This window comes from Salmo trutta, chromosome 24, assembly GCF_901001165.1.
Source record: "Salmo trutta chromosome 24, fSalTru1.1, whole genome shotgun sequence".
NCBI classification, from domain to species: Eukaryota; Metazoa; Chordata; class Actinopteri; order Salmoniformes; family Salmonidae; genus Salmo; species Salmo trutta.
In genome coordinates, this window is record NC_042980.1 from 46,123,248 (window position 1) to 46,144,587 (window position 21,340).

General features: G+C 40.1%; 1 protein-coding gene across 2 annotated transcripts in view; it reads right to left on the reverse strand.

Moving 5' to 3' along the window:
* LOC115161394 (interferon-induced GTP-binding protein Mx-like) overlaps positions 1 to 21,340 on the reverse strand; it is a 51,446-nt gene that overhangs the window by 21,226 nt on the left and 8,880 nt on the right. The window contains exons 2-11 of one of the 2 annotated variants that reach the window (XM_029712347.1): positions 13,123 to 13,157; positions 12,545 to 12,726; positions 10,386 to 10,520; positions 3,118 to 3,272; positions 2,636 to 2,774; positions 2,355 to 2,553; positions 1,377 to 1,455; positions 1,144 to 1,269; positions 470 to 602; positions 129 to 287 (exon numbers count right to left, since the gene is read on the reverse strand). In XM_029712347.1, the coding sequence (XP_029568207.1) occupies positions 129 to 287; positions 470 to 602; positions 1,144 to 1,269; positions 1,377 to 1,455; positions 2,355 to 2,553; positions 2,636 to 2,774; positions 3,118 to 3,272; positions 10,386 to 10,520; positions 12,545 to 12,726; positions 13,123 to 13,145 (1,330 nt within the window). In that variant the 5' untranslated portion in view covers positions 13,146 to 13,157. Of the gene's footprint in view, positions 1 to 128; positions 288 to 469; positions 603 to 1,143; positions 1,270 to 1,376; positions 1,456 to 2,354; positions 2,554 to 2,635; positions 2,775 to 3,117; positions 3,273 to 10,385; positions 10,521 to 12,544; positions 12,727 to 13,122; positions 13,258 to 21,340 lie in introns of those variants that run through there. The other variant, XM_029712346.1, reaches the window with a different exon arrangement.

Consider the following 21,340-nt stretch of genomic DNA (forward strand, 5'->3'; position numbering starts at 1 on the left):
ACACAGAACAGAAACAATAAGGTGCGTAACGATGGTGGCAGGTGTGTGTAATAATGATTAAACTGGCAACAACAAGCACCAGAGAGTAGGAGCGGGAGTAGACGTGACAAGGGCTTTTGGTCACTTACCTCTGATTGTCTGTAGTGTCGTCATAGCTGGTCTCTTAAGTTCAGCCACTAGTTTCTGAACAACATGTTGAAATACCCTGTAGTTAGTGAATCCTGGCAGCTCACTTCCCCTGTGCTTCTGATCATATTCATCCACCACTTGTTGCACTACTTCGTGGTCTAAATTCAGGAAAACAATGTTAATCATTTATTGGAGATTATAATCACTGTTGTATGACATAACTATTAGTAGTATAATAATTATATCAGTAAATATTAGGAATGATTAGAAACATAAATATTTATTGGTTAGACATGGTATTATGATGAGCAATACCTGGGCTATTCAAAATTGTACCTACAATGTGATTTGGCATTTTCCAAACATTTCATCCACTCTGTAAATTCCTTTCGCATGAGATCAAACAGATTTTCTTCAACGATAATATCTCCATTGGACAGTTGGGTAATCTGATCATTGAAATCTGTTATGACCTGAAGAAGGAAACATAACAAAACATACCTGTTTAAATGTTTAATATTAAGGTCTTTTAGATTACTGTTCAATGAAATGGCTCCACAAGACCCACCCATCCTTAAGTCCTCTACAGATATTTAACAAGAACTATCTTACTAGCTTGTCCAAGTGTTTTTGTAAAATCAGCTGTCAAGGCAAAGTATTGTTTAACCTGGTGACAAACATAACCAGCTGGGAATTAAGGAAAGAGAGTGGAGAAAGTGGGAGTGTGGAGAAACTTTTAATGCTATTTAATTTATCTTTCTGGACAGTATGTCTACTCTTAAACCTGTGTTGCAAATCTGACCAATCCAAATGGCAGAGATTGTGCAACAAAGCTGATGCCTTTGCACCAGGTACCATTGCCCAAATTCTCTATAGGACATTATCCTGACAATTTACTGAACCATGACTATTACACACCTGGACTACTGTTCCACAGTATGGCCTCCAACCCCACAGACATTTTTATTGAACTTTTGTACAAAATAAGTTTACGAAGTAGAAAGATGTGCTCACCTGAATGAGGTACTTCCTCTTCTCTGCAGGTTCCAGGGGAGGAGGCCTGTCCTCTATTTGACTCAATAAATGCTTTACCTCCCCCAGCCGCTCCTTTATCGTCTCTGACATCTGGGGCAAGGATTTCTGACCAGGAGCAAACATACACGTTAATAGGTACCAGACAACATGTTTTCCAGTGTGCACTGGGTGTAGGGAGAACAGATAACCATAGGGTATCTGGTTGGACTAACTTTGATCTCATTGACCAGGGTATTGCTGAGCTTGGTGGCTAGGCACTTGGTGGTTGCCTTCTCCTCACGCAAAAGGGATCTATACATTGAAAGGGAGAGAAATATAACAAACTAAGGGCACAAGGCGAGACACAGATGCAGACACTGGAGGCAGAAGGTTTGAGTCTTGATATTTATTAATCAATCCAAAAGGGGTAGGCAAGAGAATGGTCGTGGACAGGCAAAAGGTCAAACCAGTTCAGAGTCCATGAGGTACAGAGTGGCAGGCAGGCTCGAGGTCAGGGGTAATGGTCAGGCAGGCGGGTACAGAGTCCAGAAAACATGCAAGGTTCAAAAACCGGAAGGACTGGCAAAAGAAAATCGAAGCAGTAGTACGGGAAAACACACTGGTTGACTTGAAAAAGATACAAGACAAACTGGCACAGGTGGAAAGGAAACACAGAGATATATACACCAGGGATAATAAGCAACACCTGGTGTGGGGTGGAGACAATCACAAGACCGGTGAAACAGATCAGGTTGTGACAGAAATTGTCCAACACATTTAACACCTGCATTTTTTAAATTAAAACTGTCAAATACAAATGTCAGTTAACCCTTGGCCTACAATAGTCCCACGGATATCTACATAACATAATAAAAAATCCCCATCAAAATCAATCTGTTTAAGCTAGAGATATGTGCGAAGCTAACATATGGAAAAGTTTTTTTGTGAGTATACCAAAGATCATTTAGTCATTTGATTTTGAATGTTAAAATGTACAATATGCAGAAATGTAAGAGAAGGGAGGGGAGGGACTCATAAGGAAAGACCATTCATGAATACTATATGGATCTACTCTCAAAGGTTATGTGGAAAAAAATATATATTCATAAAATCCTGAAATCAACATTTTGGGGCCCTGAACATTTTCAGATGTGAAGCCATCAAAAACAAAGATGCAAGTTCATTTAACACATGGCAAGAACACATTTTACCTGAAGTGCTCGTGATTTTGGAAGAATTCCAACTCCTCCTCAATCGCATCAGTAATGGACATGTTTTCATCAATATTCTTCTGACCGCGACATTTCACAATGAAATAGCCCATATTGAGTATGATGACTTTATTGTGGACAATTTCCAACACATTCTTCTCTGCTCCTGGGTCTATCAGGTCTGGCTTTGTCAGAATGGCTTGAAGTAAATGAAAAGCATTATGATAACTGCTAATATAAAAACCCAATTAAAAATACATTCATCTATATAATGTCTTTACCCAGAGTTCTTGTTCCTTCAGGATCCACTTCTTGTGCCATTTTCAGGGCCTCTGTTGTTGGTATGTCAACATTACATGGTACCACCACCAAAATAATGGTTATCTTATTCTTTATGAATTTCAAAATGAGATTCTTGATCTAGCAAAAAAGGAAGAGGAATGTGACAAAGCAGTCAGGATGCAAGCCTTTGACCGAGTTATTTGATTAATCTACGATAGGGTATCAGACCTCTTGTTACCGTGATATCGCCCTGAGTGGGGCACTCTGTTCTTTATGGTTCTGAAGCTCAACCTTCCTCAAAGTCAACACACCAGATTCAACCATCATAGCTACCTTGCTAGCAATTATATTAAAAAGTCTTTACACCTGGCTAAAACAATTCATCCTTAGTGAATCATAAGATGAGAAACAAGAGTCATGAGATAACCAAGCACTGTACTGGACAAAGTACAAAAGCTATACACGCTAACGTTAGACTTACTTGGGCTCCAATGTCATCTGGTTGTCCTTTCACAGCCACCCTGGCGATCCCTGGTAAGTCAATCAGACTGAGGTCACACACCGTGGAGGATGTGATCTTTAGAGTGATCAGGTCTTCACATATCCCCACTCCCTTTCCAGTTAACGCGTTCTGAGCTGTTAAATCAATGGGAAAATATTGATGAAACAACAGGTGTCTATTATTTGTTTGTTTGTCTGTCTTATACCCCAACAGAACTCTTATTATAATATAATATATATTCTTCAGTTGTTTATGGTAAATACCATACAAACTTTTCCACATTAAATTTGAATAGATATGTCAATGTCAGTAGCAGTATGTGCCATTTAAGATCTGTTTGTTTGTTTATTATTTGTTTGTTTGTCTGTCTTATACCCTGACAGAACTCTTCTATTTATAATATATTATGTATTCTATCTCCCTCACTAGCTTTAAGCACCAGCTGTCAGAGCAGCTCACAGATCACTGCACCTGTACATAGCCCATCTATAATTTAGCCCAAACTACTACCTCTTCCCCTACTGTATTTATTTATTTTATTTATTTTGCTCCTTTGCACCATATTATTTATATTTGAACTTTGAACTTTCTTCAAACTACAAATCTACCATTCCAGTGTTTTTCTTGCTATACTTTATTTACTTTGCCACCATGGCATTTTTTTGCTTTTACCTCCCTTATCTCACATCATTTGCTCACATTGTATATAGTCTTATTTTTTTTTCTACTGTATTATTGACTGTATGTTGTTTACTCCATGTGTAACTCTGTGTTGTTGTATGTTGTCGAACTGCTTTGCTTTATCTTGGCCAGGTCGCAATTGTAAATGAGAACTTGTTCTCAACTTGCCTACCTGGTTAAATAAAGGTGAAATAAATAAAAATAAATACAATTCTGTAGTTGTCTGTGGTAAATACCATACAAACTTTTCCACAACAAATTATAATAGATTTGTCAATGGTGGTCAGGTACCGTTTAAGATAAGGGAGAACATCATATTTTTTTTGAGCATGGCCTTATTTCTATTACAGCGCATAGGATGACTGTCATTCATATTCCATTCACCCAGCTCAATGTAACGTCGATAGGTTTAGGCTACTACGTGATTCTGGAATTTCCCAAATAGCCATGTCATGACTGTCCTGATCAGGTCAGGTTACAGGAGACCACAACCCTACAGATTATCTCTCAACCCCCAACAGAGGAGGAGAGATCAAGGGGTCTGAAGATGTGGGGGTTTTATGACCCCTCACACCCATGATAAATCTTAGGCCACAAAGAAATTCCTTTGTCCTCTCCCTGTGGAGAACTGGCCTCAGAACATTAACTTCTTACATCTAGACGTTCCGCTAGCGGAACCCCGTTCCGCCAGCGGAACCCCTAGCCAACAGCCAATGGGGTCACATGGCGCAAAATACAAAAACCTCAAAAATGCAATAATTTCAATTTTTCAAACATACGACTATTTTACACCATTTTAAAGATAAGACTCTCGTTAATCTAACCACATTGTCCGATTTCAAAAAGGCTTTACAGCGAAAGCAAAACATTAGATTATGTTAGGAGAGTACATAGCCCAAAATAATCACACAGTCATTTTCCAAGCAAGCATATATGTCTCATAAACCCAAAACACAGCTAAATGAAGCACTAATCTTTGATGATCTTCATCAGATGACACTCCTAGGACATTATGATGTACAATACATGCATGTTTTGTTCAATCAAGTTCATATTTATATCCAAAAACAGCGCTTTTTACATTGGTGTGTGATGTTCAGAACATGCATTCCCACCCAAAACTTCCGGTGAATTTATAAATTACTATTCATAAAAGTTGACAAAATACATAACAATTATTTAAAGAATTATAGATACAGAACTCCTTTATGCAATCCCTATGTGTCACGTTCTGACCAGTAAGGGGTTATTTGTTATTGTAGTTTGGTCAGGACGTGGCAGGAGGGTATTTGTTTTATGTGGTTCGGGGTGTGTCAGTATATGTGTTTATGTAGAGGGGTGTTTGTTTAGAGTATTCCGGGGTTTTTGGTTATGTTCTATGTTTCGTATTCTAGGATCTATCTATGTTGTGTATTTCTTTGTGTTGGCCTGGTATGGCTCTCAATCAGGAACAGCTGAACATCGTTGTTGCTGATTGAGAGTCATACTTAGGTAGCCTGTTTTCACCTGTCCCTTTGTGGGAAGTTGTTTGTGCACTGCTATGTTTAGCCTGCAGAACTGTTCAGCTGTCGTTTGTTTTTTTTCCGTTTTCTTATTTTGTTACTTCGTGTCTCTAATAAAAGTTAAGATGAGCACTCAACCCGCTGCATTTTGGTCCACTTCATACGACGTCCGTTACACTATGTCAGATTTTAAAATAGCTTTCGGCGAAAGCACATTTTGCAATATTCGGAGTACATAGCTTAGCCATCACGGCTAGCTATTCAGACACCCGCCAACTTCGAGGCTCACTAAACTCAGAATTACTATTAGAAAAATGGTATTACCTTTGCTGATCTTCGTCAGAATGCACTCCCAGGACTGCTACTTCCACAAGAAATGTTGTTTTTGTTCCAAATAATCCGTATTTATGTCCAAATACCTCTGTTTTGTTCATGCGTTCAGGTCACTATCCAAACAGTAACGCGCCAGCGCATATCGAGACAAAATGTTTCTTTACTGTACTTAGAAGCATGTCAAACGCTGTTTAAAATCAATCTTTATGGTATTTTTCTCGTAAAATAGCGATAATATTACAACCGGACAATGTTGTATTCATTCGAAGACGAAAATAAAAAACAGCATGGTCTCGTGAACACGCATCTCCAATCTCTTAGTCACCAGGCAGACACTGACAAACTGAGCTCCTATTATCTGCCCAGAGACAGGAGATGCCTCAATCCGCTTTCTGAAGGCTTTAGAGAGCCAATGAAAGCCTTAGAAAGTGCCACGTAACTCCAGTATCTGAGCTGTTTCAATAGAGAAGCAAAAGAAGGACAACAAATTCGCAGACAGGCCACTTCCTGCTTGGAATCGTCTCAGGTTTTTGCCTGCCATATGAGTTCTGTTATACTCACAGACACCATTCAAACAGTTTTAGAAACTTTAGAGTGTTTTCTATCCAGATCTACTAATAATATGCATATTCTCGTTTCTGGGCAAGAGTAGTAACCAGTTTAAATCGGGTACGTTTTTTTTCATCCGGAAATGAAAATACTGCCCCCTATCCCAAACAGGTTAAACATGCAGTAAAGGGACTTTGGAACAATGGTTTCCGTCAGCCACAATGGTGGACATGACGATAGATGGAATATGAAAATGTATGTAATTTTAGTGTTGTTATTAAAGGAATTAATAGATGATGTTATTACAAAAACATTGTAACTTTGAGTTTTCCCAGTATATGCCTGATGTTTATACATTGTACATTGTGTGGAAAATGTCCAAATCAAAGAGAATGTTTTGGTAAAGATGAAATGTGAAGTTAGTGGTCTAAAATTGGATTTGAGTAAAATCTAGACCTTGCCTTACCTTGGTACGCCCAGAGAATTGCCCTAAAGGCGGTTACGCCCACTTCTGACCCGAGGGTATAAGACATGGGGGTTAAGAATGAACAGATCAGACTAGGTGATCCAGGCTGCAGCCAAGGTCTAAAAAGTTAACGAACCCCAAAACAAGGAAGAATACAAAGAAATATTTTTCTACCCATGCTATGGACGAGTAGCCGTGTCTAAGCGGGTGAACTCAAGCCGGAACACCTGGCCTATACTCCCCATCGAATTGTGGTATCTACGCTGTTTCATTCCTACGCTGTGAGCTCTGAGCTACAGAGCTGTCTGTCCTCAGACGACCCCTATCCGAGCAAGGGCGAGGAATCGGACCACTAAGCCAAAAGGACACTGACATCATGAGGACAACCAGAGAGTTGCACCGGAGAAGTGCGTCATTGAGAAGCCTAAACGACACACGCGGAGCTTCCCATCTGAGACCCCCAACACGTAATTACATTATATTCTGACCAATAAGAGCGGCAGTTCGGGGCAAGGTTAGGGTTAAAATAAGCATAGCTGACAAATGCACCCAAATGTATATTTCTCTCATGTACTTTCCCTTTTTCTCTCTTTTAAATCCCTATTTTGGGTAACACGTGCCATAGTGTGTTGGCCCATTATACTAAGTCCTAATCAATAGCCTAGACTATGTTTTGTGTATGTGTATCTTTTATCATCATTTTAGCTTTCTAGTAAATAAATAATCAACTAAAATTGGTGTGGTACGAACTCATTGGTGGGACCTGGGTCTGTGCAGATTCCCGGATTATGCGACGTTAAGAATGAGACTGTAGAGGAAATAGATTTAATTTTTTTATTTTTATTTCACCTTTATTTAACCAGGTAGGCAAATTGAGAACAAGTTCTCATTTACAATTGCGACCTGGCCAAGATAAAGCAAAGCAGTTCGACAACATACAACACAGAGTTACACATGGAGTAAAGCAAATATACAGTCAATAATACAGTAGAAAAATAAGTCTATGTACAATGTGTGCAAATGATGTGAGATAAGGGAGGTAAAGGCAAAAAGTCCATGGTGGCAAAGTAAATACAATATAGCAAGTAAAACACTGGAATGGTAGATTTGTAGTAGAAGAAAGTGCAAAGTACAAATAGAGATAATGGGGTGCAATTAGTTAGTGACTGTTTTAAAATCTATATTCTGATATTCTTTGAGTTACTTTGGGAAATAGAAACTCAATAAAACAAATTTTCCCATGGTGCCCCAGGTTAATGAGTTAATAATTGCTTGATTCATTTAATCACGCAATTAGAAACCTATAATCATTCGATGAGCAACAGTCGTCACATTAACTAATACAACATCACGACACCCATCATGAGGTTGCTACAACCTCGCCTATTAATGAATGTTTACAGCATAGGTGCAGACGTTGAGAATTTTTTTTGTAATCAAGGTGACACACATTCAAAACCACCTTGCACACTCTTGCCTGCATCTAGTTGATCTAGGGTGTAATCATTAGTCCAACAGTTGCAAACAAGAGTTTCTATTGGACAAATTCAGGTATGTTTATCCCTGCTTCTTTCCGTTAAAGAAACATTTTTCAACAGAATTTGTGGAATGAATACACCCCTGAACACACGCAAGCCATGTTCACTATCATAGCAACCAAATACAAAAATGATGATGTCTTTGATCATTGTTTTTATAATTCCTCCTCCCATCTACACGCTCCTCTCTTCTCACCTTTACCCTTCGCTTGTGGACTTCAGTGCACAACACATCAGCTCTCTGTGATAAGATAAAAAAACCTTCCCAAGACAAACCTTCATATCAGCTCTACACACAGCCTACATCGTTGTCACCATATTATATCATCATAGTCAACATAGCTACTAGAGCTAAAACGTTAGTAAGCCTGCTACAATCATGCAGTACAGTGTTCAGTCAGCAGCAAGCAGTTTAGCAGTTACACCGGCGGGCCCCATTGGCTAACAATTTATAAAACCTAAAAACTTACCTTGACTTGGAAGAGGTACTTTGTTGGATAGCCATAGCCAGCTAGCTAACATAGCATCCATCTCTGTTTGAGCCTGGTGTTTGAGTAGCTCTGATACATTGGAGGACATCCTCCGGAAGTTGTCATAATTGCTGTTTAACCTGTTTAGGATAGGGGACAGTATTTTCACGGCCGGATAAAAAACGTACCCGATTTAATCTGGTTAAATCAGAAACTAGAATATGCATGTATTGTTTGATTTGGATAGAAAACACCCTAAAGTTTCTAAAACTGTTTGAATGGTGTCTGTGAGTATAACAAAACTCATATGGCAGGCCAAAACCTGAGAAGATTCTAAACAGGAAGTGCCCTCTCTGACCATTTCTTGGCCATCTATAGCCTCTTTATCGAATACACAGGATCTCTGCTGTAACGTGACATTTTCTAAGATTCCCATAGGCTCTCAGAAGGCGCCAGAACGGGGAATGATGACTCTGCAGTCCCTGGCTGAAAAACAGTAGCGCATTTGGATAGCGGTCGGTCTGAGAACAATGAAATGGGTGTGTGCGCATGCACGTGAAGAGTCCATTTCACATTTTCAGTCTTTGAACGAAAACGACGTCTCCCGGTCGGAATATTATCGCTATTTTACGAGAAAAATTGCATAAAAATTGATTTTAAACAGCGTTTGACATGCTTCGAAGTACGGTAATGGAATATTTTGAATTTTTTTGTCACGATTAGCTCGTTTGGAGGTTTGTTAATTAACACATTGTCCAAAGAAGGGCCAGATGTATACAAAATGGTGTCGTCTGCGTCGAGGTGGATCAGAGAATCACCAGCAGCAAGAGCGACATCATTGATATATACAGAAAAAAAGATTTGGCCCGAGAATTGAACCCTGTGGCACCCCCATAGAGAGTGCAAGAGATCCGGACAACAGGCCCTCCGATTTGACACACTGAACTCTATCTGAGAAGTAGTTGGCGAACCATGCGAGGCAGTCATTTGAGAAACCAAGGCTATTGAGTCTGCCGATAAGAATGAGATCATTGACAGTGTTGAAAGCCTAGGCCAGGTCGATGAAGACGGCTGCACAGTTCTGTCTTTTATCGATGGCGGTTATGATATTGTTTAGGACCTTGAGCATGGCTGAGGTGCACCCATGACCAGCTCGGAAACCAGATTGCATAGTGGAGAAGGTACGGTGGGATTCGAAATGGTCGGTGATCTGTTTGTTAACTTGGTTGCTGCAGGAGGTGCAGAGCTATTGGCCAGGGTAGGGGTAGCCAGGTGGAAAGCATGGCCAGCTGTAGAAAAATGCTTCTGGAAAAATGCTTATTGAAAAATGCATATTGAAATTATAGATTATTGTGTATATATATATATATATATATATATATATATATATATATATATATGCAGCGGAAGATGTTAACTAGCTGTCCTCCGGCTACACATTAGTGCTACCTAACAGATTGCTGTTGAGGCTACTGTAGACCTTAATTGTAAAGCAGTGGGTTTTAATCAGTTATTTGGTCATTTGAATATATTTAGTATAGTTTTATTTAAAAAATAATACTTTATAAATGTTTCATTATTTAAATGTTTCTGAAATTCACTGAGGAGGATGGTCCTCCCCTTCCTCCTCTGAGGAGCCTCCACAGGTTAATGTACAGTGTAGAATAATATGTCTGTGTGTTTGTGTCTGTGTTCGTTCCCATCTGACCTTGTTCAACGTGTTTCACGACTTCTGAAGGTTCGTCAAAATCAAAGACATTCTCTCCGTATGAGATGACAGCCTCCCAATTCACTGCCTTGTCATTACAGAGTTGAAGTAGCAGTGGGCACCTGGTGACAATTCCTGGAAACAAGGAAGTACCAATGACAGATCATTATACTGTATTACAGAACAATCAATACAACAATCAATATGACAGTACAGTCAACATCGGACCGGAACATGAATTTCATGATAAATATTTAACTTGTTGGGGCTAGGGGGCAGTATTGAGAATTTTGGAAAAAAAATGTGCCCATATTAAACTGCCTCCTACACAAACTCAGAAGCTAAGATATGCATATTATTATTTGATTTGGATAGAAAACACTGAAGTTTCTAAAACTGTTTGAATGGTGTCTGTAAGTATAACAGAACTCATGTGGCAGTCAAAACCCTGAGACAAATCCTAACAGGAAGTGGAAATCTGTGTGGAATCACTTTCAAGGCTTTCCTATGAAACACACAGTAAGTTAGGATTCATGTAGCACTTCCTAAGGCATCCACTACATGTCAACAGTCTTTACAAAGTGGTTTGAGTCTTCTCCGGTAAAAACTGACCGAACGAGAAGCCTGGAAAGTTTGTCATAAGCGGATGGCCTATACTACTATGACGCGCATGCATGTGGGGACTCTTTCGTTCCGAAACGTTTTATAAGACAATGCAATCGTCCGCCTTGAATATTATTGAAGTTCTGATTGAAAAAGGCCCTAAAGATTTATGCTATACAACGTTTGACATGTTTGAACAAACGTAAATATATTTTTTTGAACTTTCGTGGCGACATGTTCCGCGCACATCGTACATTTGGAGTAGCCTTCGGAACGCGCTAATAAGAAGGAGCTATTATGACATAAATTATGAGCTTTTCCGAACAAAACAAAATTTGTTGTGGACCTGGGATTCCTGGAAGTGCCTTCTGGTGAAGATAATCAAAGGTAAGTGAATATTTACAATAGTATATTTCATTTTAGATGATTCCAAGAGGGCGCTAGCCTGTATTGCCAAGTCTATTTTTCTGAGCATAGCACCTCGTTTATTGCAAAGTGTGATTTCCCAGTAAAGTTATTTTTAAATCTGGCAATGCGGTTGCCTTCACGAGATGGTAATCTATAATTCTTTGAATGACAATATTATATTTTAAAAATGTTTTCGAATAGTAATTATTTAATTTGTAGCACTGATTCACTGGCGGTATTGGACGGAAAATATTTTCTGAACATCACCGCAATTGTAAAATGCTGTTTTTGGATATAAATATGAACTTGATAGAACAAAAAATGCATGTATTGTCTAACATAATGTCCTAGGACTGTCATCTGATGAAGATTGTCAAAGGTTAGTGCATAATTTTAGCTAGTTTTCTGCTTTTGGTGACGCCTGTACTTGCATTGAAAATGGCTGTATGTAATGTTTTGCCAATGTACTGTCCTAACATAATCTAACTTTACACTTTCACCGTAAAGCCTTTTTGAAATCGGACAACGTGGTTAGATTAAGGAAATGTTTATCTTTCAAAGGGGGTAAGATAGTTGTATGTTTGAGAAATTTGAATTATGACATTTAATAGTTTTCAAATTTGGCGCCCTTGATATTTCACTGGCTGTTGATAGTGTGTCCCGGTGGTGGGACGCTAGCGTCCCACGTAGCCCATAGAAGTTAACTTCTGCAGGCTACAGACAACAAGGTTGCTCTAATGTTCTGAAAGCATGTCAGACATGTCTGACTAAATGTTGAAAAAACTCATGTACAGTCAACTTGCAATGAACATTTTCTGAAAAGGTTGGCTGCGGTTATCAAGTTAATTTGAAGGTTCTAAACATTTCAGTAATGTCCGTGTCTCTGTGGTCCTATTGTACTGTCTGTTTCCTGACCTCGTCTATGGACAAGGACAGTGTGAAATCCTGCTTCAGGGTTGTTTACCTAGCCACTGGCATCAAACGCCAACTTCAGCATTTTCAAACCAAAAACTTGTCAATGCCCAAATCATGTTTAAGTTACACAACCACTTTCAGAGACTTTGGGTGATTTGGGCATTACATTTAAAATGCTAATATTGATTTCAAATAGTTTTTTTGTGTGTTCAGAAAACATTACAGAATCTCACCAGTCCCTCTGGGCAGCGCCACCCCAGCAAGGGTCTCAAGCACAGAGCTCTTTCCTGAACTCTGGTCTCCCACCACAGCAATGGCTGGCAGTGGTAGTTCCTTATCTATCCCTATGGATCTCATGTCGTCTACTAAGTCTATGAAGGGCCGGACCTTCTCCGCCAGCTGGTCTTGGAACATCCTGATGGAATGTCAGGGGTAAAAAACAATGCCATTATGAATGGTTAATTTGTTGATAGACATGCATGGCTAAATTTATTATTTGACACAGTTTTTATAGTTAGTAGCTTAATTATTATAATTTGAACTACATGGGATGAGAAAATGTATTCTCCAAAAATGTTAATACAACACCATGTGTAACAAAATGTCACACTATTTACTGCATAAATAATCACCACTGTATCAATAATCACCACTGTATCAATAATCACCACTGTATCAATAATAACCATCACCATACAATTCTGAATATTAGGATTATAGTATTGTGGTACAGCGTAGTACAGAGTATTACTGCAAGTGTGCAATAACAAGTGGAAAATGGAGGCCTTTTACTGAAGTAATGTTGTCCCACCTCAGTCCATCGTCATAAGACATGTCTCTCTTCCGCTGAAATAAAAGAGAATGAAAGCTAAACCATTTAGATGAAAATACAGAATAACAGCAATGCATATGTATTTTGAACTGAAGTTATTATAATCTAAATCATAACATAAATATAACATAAGAGGAGATAGTCTCACATGCCCAGTTCGTAATCTTACAATTTGCCAACTGTAATACACTGGGTATACCAAACATTAGGGAACAACTTCCTAATGTTGAGTTGCTAGATGAGAATCTTGTAAAAATGAAAGTGTAGGGCAGTAACTGAATAAGTAAAATCCTTTTATGATTTTAAACATTACACTAGACTCCAGTATTTATGCTGCAGTAGTTTATGTGTCGTGCGGCTAGGGTCAGTCTGTTACATCTGGAGTATTTCTCGTCTTATCCGGTGTCCTGTGTGAATTTAAATATGCTCTCTCTAATTCTCTCTTTCTTTCTTTCTCTCTCTCTGAGGACCTGAGCCCTAGGACCATGCCTCAGGACTACCTGGCATGATGACTCCTTGCTCTCCACAGTCCACCTGGCCGTGCTGCTGCTCCGGTTTCAACTGTTCTGCCTGAGTCTATGGAACCCTGACCTGTTCACCGGACGTGCTACCTGTCCCAGACCTGCTGTTTTCAACTCTCTAGAGACAGCAGGAGTGGTAGAGATACTTTCAAAGATCGGCTATGAAAAAGCCAACTGACACTTACTCTTGAGTTGCTGACCTGTTGCACCCTCGACAACTACTATGATTATTATTATTTGACCATGCTGGTCATTTATGAACATTTGAACATCTTGGCCATGTTCTGTTAATTAAAATCTCCACCCGGCACAGCCAGAAGAGGACTGGCCACCACTCATAGCCTGGTTCCTCTCTAGGTTTCTTCCTAGGTTTTGGCCTTTCTAGGGAGTTTTTCCTAGCCACCGTGCTTCTACACCTGCATTGCTTGCTGTTTGGGGTTTTAGGCTGGGTTTCTGTACAGCACTTTGAGATATCAGCTGTTGTAAGAAGGGCTATTTAAATACATTTGATTTCATTATTAAATTACAATGTATTTATTCCCTTGGTCAATGTCTATTGGAGCATAAATTGGTACACTATATATACACAAAGGTTTGTGGACACCCATTCAAATGAGTGGATTTGGCTATTTCAGCCCACCCGTTGCTGACATGTGTATAAAATCGAGCACACAGCCATGCAATCGCGATAGACAGACATTGGCAGAAGAATGGCTTTACTGAAGATCTCAGTGACTTTCAACGTGGCATAGTCATAGGATGCCACCTTTCCAACAAGTTGTTAAAATTTCAGCTCTGGTCAACTGTAATGTAATGTAATGGTTTGCTTAGGAAATTATTGAATTACCTACAATACTGTTTAAATAGACCTACTATGCTGTTTTTACCTTGAGAATTGTCCATTGTTATATGTAAGTATTTTTTGGCTGATACAGGACTGTCTTTTGTGACTTAGTCATAAGTCTGGGCATATAGATAAGAGCCTTTTAGGTGCAACCTCAGTATGTGACATCCTGTTTTCACAATCTACAGGAACGTAGATGGGTGGAAACATGCAGGAAGGAACAGATAATGATGGCAACGTCAGCTATGTTAATCTGCACAGACAAGCTAAATCAGCTTTTACTCACCATGTTTCGTCCCTGTTTCCACCCATCTGCTAAACGGCCATGTAGACAAAATAGGTTGTACTTTTTCTATAAGAGGAGAGAGACAACTCTGTTCGTTGGGCTTTCCTGACGATGCACTGTTGAGTGGTTGTTATTGATTGCGTTGTTTGTGCAAATCTTATAGTAAAGTTGTTTTAAAGAATACAGTCTCTCTCCTTCTGCTTAGAATTACCACGACAGTTGGCGACGAGGATGGGATGCTAACTCTGCTTGCTGATTGCTCCTGGGAGACAGAGGTTAAACTGTGTGCAGGGGCTCCGTTAGACGTGGCTCAGGTTAGCCCACACTCTGACTAAAACGGAGCAGAGAGGGACATGCCTCGGACCTTCCGGTAGTGTCAGTGAGTGGATACGTCATTCTGGTCAGACAAAATAAATTACCACGACAGTGGAAGCAACAAAAGCTCAGCCCGCGAAGTGGTTGCATCGGCTGGAGTGGGGTAAAGCTTTCTGTCATCAGACACTGGAGCAGTGGAAACGCGTTCTCTGGAGTGATGAATCACACTTTACCGTCTGGCAGTCCGACGTACGAATCTGGGTTTGGCGGATGCCTGGAAAACGCTACCTGCCCTAATGCATTGTGCCAAGTTTGGTGGAGGAGGAATAATGGTCTGGGGCTGTTTTTCATAGTTTGGGCTAGGCCACTTAGCTCCAGTGAAGGGAAATCTTAACGTTACAGCATACAATGACATTCTAGATGATTCTGGGATTCCAACTTTGTGTCCCTTTCCTGTTTCAGCATGACAATGCCCCCGTGCACAAAGCGAGGTCCATACAGAAATGGTTTGTTGAGATCGGTGTGGAAGAACTTGATTGGCCTACACAGAACCCTGACCTCAACCCCATCGAACACTTTTGGGATGAATTGGAATGCCGACTGCGAGCCAGGCCTACTTGCCCAACATCAGTGCCTGACCTCACTAATGCTTTTGTGACTGAATGGAAGAAAGTCGCCGCAGCAATGTTCCCAACAACTAGTGGAAAGTAATCCCAGAAGAGTGGAGGCTGTTACAGCAGCAAAGAGGGGACAAACTTTGTGTTAATGCCCATGATTTTGGAACGAGATGTTTGACGAGGAGGTGTCAATACACTTTTGGTCATGTACTGTAGTTATTTAACTACCATAAAAATACTGTTATCACTAGATGCACCCTCATAGTTCTCTCCTCAAATAAAAGCCTAACGTTCTAATCATTACATCATCATTCAACTAAAATCATCAAACTTAATGTACACTGAACGGTTTACAAAAGTAAATTGTGCATCTATTTATCTCAAACCCACAGCAGATTTGCTTTGGATTCATAAAATTGTTCACCACATTAGCCTGCTTTTCATTCACATCTGACAGAAGATCGCTTTGTGAAATGAAAGTTATGGAACTCCCTCGTGTGCTACTGTTATGGGAAAAAGTCCACAATGAAACTGAAATTATATGTGGAGAATGATACAATTGTATAGAAACTTTAGAAATGTAGACATTTTTGCAAATTGATTGTGTAATACCCTTGTTAAAACCAAGTTTAGAGTTAATTTGTTACAATTAATTGGTATTAGATTTAAAAGGGGATCGAATTACAATGTCGTTAATGCATTTCTTTTGAATAACTATTTATTTAATGTACAAGTGAATAAGTTGGTTTACTTTTAAGTTTACGTTTTCACCAATAAGGTAGCTAGTTAAGCTATTATTCCTAAAACAGGGAATTTTTACTAGGATTAAATGTCAGGAATTGTGAAAAACTGAGTTTAAATGTATTTAGCTAAGGCGTATGTAAACTTCCGACTTCAACTGTACCTCCACGATGAGACGGTAGCTTCAGTCCCTACTAAGTCTTTCTTAACAAAATAATAACTCTTATAAAATCAAACCAGTATTTCCATTCAAAACTGGGTAGGAATGGGTTTTGTTCTATTTTTATTGTCTTCTTTGATAATTTTTCTTCAGCAACACTGATAACGTCTCTCCATCTTTCTTCAACTTCTCTCCCTCTTTTTTCAACGTCTCTTTCCCAGGCCTCCTGTTAACCAGGTCAACTCTCCCATTTTACAATGAAGTCAATGGTGTCTTTAAAACAGTTACAGAGTTCAATGGCGGTGATAAGAGAGAACTGATAATGTATAAACAGCATTGTAGTTACTCCACAATACTAACCTAATTGACAAAGTCACCATTGGCCTCATTGTAAAATCTCTGAGCAGTTTCCTTCCTCTCTGGCAACTAAGTTAGGAAGGACACCTGTATCTTTGTAGTCACTGGGTGTATTGATACACCATCCAAAGTGTAATTAATAACTTCACCATGATCACAGGGATATTCTATGGTTCCTTTTTTCATTTTTACCCATCTACTAATAGTTGCCCTTCCTACGAGGCATTGGAAAACCTCCCTGGTCTTTTTGGTTGAATCTGTGTTAGAATTTCACTGCTCCGGAGGGACCTTGCAGATAATTGTATTGTTGGGGTACAGAGATTGTGTAGTCATTAAAAAACACTATTATCGCAACTTGTTCTTTTTACTCTTGAAGTTATTTAGGCTTGACATAACAAAGGGGTTGAATAATTGACTCAAAAAATGTAAGCTTTTCATTTTTTATTAACTTGTAAGAAAATGTTTAAAAAATAATTCCACTGACAGTGCAGGCCATTGACAAAAAATCTACATTTGATATAATATTACTTTCGTGCTCTAGATTGCATGGTAGAATTAACTTGACAATGGAAACGGAAGTACTATTACTTTTAGCTCTACATCTGAAGCAGGGTAACGATTAACACTGTGCACACAGACACATTTCAAACTGCAAGACAGCTCATTTACATATCCCCTTGACCTTCAACCTCAAGAGTGATACTGATTGGCTGTTATTAAACACAAGGGAGTTATGGACTATCATTAAAGGTGTATATTTCCATATATTACACCCCCCCCCCCTCTTAGCTAGAGCTTCCAAGTAAACATAACTTTTTAACAAAAATATAGTATTTTTAATACTGCTGAATAGCCAAAAGGTAGGTGGTGGTCTACTTTCACTTACAATACCAGGTTTTTACCTCTGACTCACTCAAGTACAGTCCTGTAGGCTCGCTGGTAGTTTAATAAACCTGGCTGCTCTGGTGCACTGACTGGTGTGAGTCTCTATGACAGAGGGTTCTGGTGCTCTGTCATTTGTCATGTTCTGTTCATTTGTGTCTCTTTGTGTCACCTCTTCGACCTCCTGGTTCGAATCAAAGTCAGTGATTGTGACTACTTCATTGTCCCTGTACCTGGCTGTTCTGTCAGGTCTGAGATGCTTTTTGTGAGCTCGTGCGGTCCATGCTGGGCATTTTTGGGAGTCACTGGCTGAAGGGCTGCTTTACTTGTAGGTAGTTTGGAGTGTAGGATACGTCCCATGAGTAGCTGAGCAGGGGAGTGCTGCAGACCCATGACAGGTGTGTTTCTCAGGTTCAGGAGAGCTGTGTGAGATTCAACACCTGTCTGTGCTGTCGACTTGAGCATGCTGTTCACTGACTGAATGGTCCTCTCAGCCATTCCGTTTGACTGGGGAAACACTGGACTAGAATGATTGATTTTGAAACTCCACTCTTTTCAAAACTGGGCCATCTCAGCTCTTGCAAAGGCTACATGATCTGCATTCAGTTCAGCTGCAATACCATGTCTAGCAAACATAGCTTTGAACTTTGCTACAACAGAACCTGATGTCTTGTCCGACAGCCTCAGCGCCTCTGGATATTTGGAGTAGTAGTCCACTATCAGAAGGAATGAGCATCCTTGGAACTCAAAGATATCAACTGTGATTCTATTGTCATGGAGTGTCATGCACTTTGTGTGGTAGGAGTGGTTCCTTTTGGTTGCTGGGTAGTTTTTCTTGACAGGAAGTGCACGATTCGACCATCATTTGGACATCATCAGTGAGGCCAATAAATGAGCTATGTGGAGCCTCTTAAGTACCTCAGCTCCAAAGACTTTGGGAATGATAATGCGTTTGTTTACCATGAGTAGTCCATCTTCAACGTAAAGAGAGTCTCTGATGTGCCGGTAGGGTTGCGCTTTCAGTGGAGCACTTTTCTTCTTGTCTGGCCATCCATCTCTATGCAGGTTCCTCAGCAGTTGCATCTCACTGTATGCATATCTGACTGCTCTCAGCTGTTGCATAACAGCACCCTCCAGTGGCTGATGTGCCAGGCACGACTCCAACACCATCATTAGGTTTGCAGACGACACAACAGTGGTAGGCCTGATCACCAATAACGATGAGACAGACTATAGGGAGGAGGTCAGATTCCTGGCTGTTTGGTCCCAGAATAACAACCTATCCCTCAACGTAATCACCACAAAGGAGATGATTGTGGACTACAGGAAAAGGAGGACCGAGCACGCCCCCATTCTCATTGACGGGGCTGTAGTGGAGCAGGTTGAGCGCCTCAAGTTCCTTGGTGTCCACATCACCAACAAACTAGAATGGTGCAAACACACCAAGACTGTTGTGAAGAGGGCACAACAAAACCTATTCCCCCTCAGGAGACTGAAAATATTTGGCATAGGTCCTCAGATCCTCAAAAGGTTTTACAGCAGCAACATCGAGAACATCCTGATGAGTTTCATCACTACCTGGTACAGCAACTGCTCGGCCTCTGACCGCAAGGCACTACAGAGGGTAGTGCATATGGCCCAGAACATCACTGGGGCTAAGCTGCCTTCCAACCAGGACCTCTACACCAGGCAGTGTCAGAGGACGGCCCTAAAATTGTAAAAGACCCCAGCCACCTCAGTCATAGACTTTTCTCTCTGCTACCGCATGGCAAGCGGTACCAGAGAGCCAAGTCTAGGACCAAAAGGCTTCTCAACAGATTTTACCCCCAAGCCATAAGACTCCTGAACAGGTAATACAATCGCCACCGGACTATTTGCCAACCCTTCTTTTACGCTGCTGCTACTCTCTGTTTATCATCTATGCATAGTCACTTTAAATATACATTCATGTACATATTACCTCAATTAGCCCGACAAACTGGTGCCCCCACACATTGGCTACCCGGACTATTTGCATTGTGTCCCGCCAACTCCCACACGCCAACCCCCTCTTTTACGCTGCTGCTACTCTTTGTTTATCATCTATGCATAGTCATTTTAACTATACCTACATATTTCCTCAATTTGCCTACTAACCGGTGCCCAAGCACATTGACTCTGTACCGGTACCACCTGTATATAGCCTCGCTTCTGTTATTTTCAACGTCATTTTAACGTTTTTTTATTTCTTTTCTTTACCTAATACCTATTTTTTACTTAAAAATTGCAATATTAGTTAGGGCTTGTAAGTGAGCATTTCACTGTAAGATCTACACCTGTTGTATTCGGTGTAGATCTTACAGTGACAAATAAACTTCAATTTTAGATTTTTTTTCTTTTACTGCATAAATGATTTCCTCATCGCTTACGTCACATTCTTCATTTGTGGTGGTCTGGGGTACAGTCCTGGAGAGCGTGTCTGCTATTAACATGTCTATGTGAATGTCAAATATGTCATATTTCTATATTTGAAGCATGATCCTTTGAATACAGGCTTGGTGATTTTTATTATTACTTCATATCTCCTTTTATTTAACCAGGTAGGCCAGTTGAGATCAAGTTCTCATTTACAACTGCGACCTGGCCAAGATAAAGCAAAGCAGTGCGACAAAAACAACAACACGGAGTTACACTTGGAATAAACAAACGTACAGTCAATAACACAATCTATATACAGTGTATGCAAATGAGGTAAGATTAGGGAGGCAAGGCAATAAATAGGTCGTAGATGCAAAATAATTACAATTTAGCAATTAAACACTTGAGTGATAGATGTGGAGAAGATGAACATGCAAGTAGAGATACTGGGGTGCAAAGGAGCAAAAAAAAAGATATGGGGATGAGGTAGTTGGATGGACTATTTACAGATGGGCTATGTAAAAATGCAATGATCTATGAGCTGCTAGGACAGCTGATGCTTAAAGTTAGTGAGGGAGATATGAGTCTCCAGCTTTAGTGATTTATGCAATTCGTTCCAGTCATTGGCAGCAGAGAACTGTAAGGAAAGGCGGCCAAAGGACGAATTGGCTTTGGGGTTGACCAGTGAAATATACCTGCTGGAGCGCGTGCTATGGGTGGGTGCTGCTATGGTGACCAGTGAGCTGAGATAAGGTGGGGCTTTACCAAGCAAACACTTATAGATGACCTGGAGCCAGTGGGTTTGGCGACGAATATGAAGCGAGGGCCAGTGGTGGGTAGTATATGGGGCTTTGGTGATAAAACGGACGGCACTGTGATAGACTGCATCCAAATTGCTGAGTAGTGTCTTGGAGGCTATTTTGTAAATGACATCGCCGAAGTCAAGGACCTGTAGGATAGTCAGGTTTAAAAGGGTATGTTTGGCAGCATGAGTGAAGGATGCTTTGTTGTGAAATAGGAAGCCGATTCAAGATTTACTTTTGGATTGGAGATGCTTAATGTGAGTCTGGAAGGAGA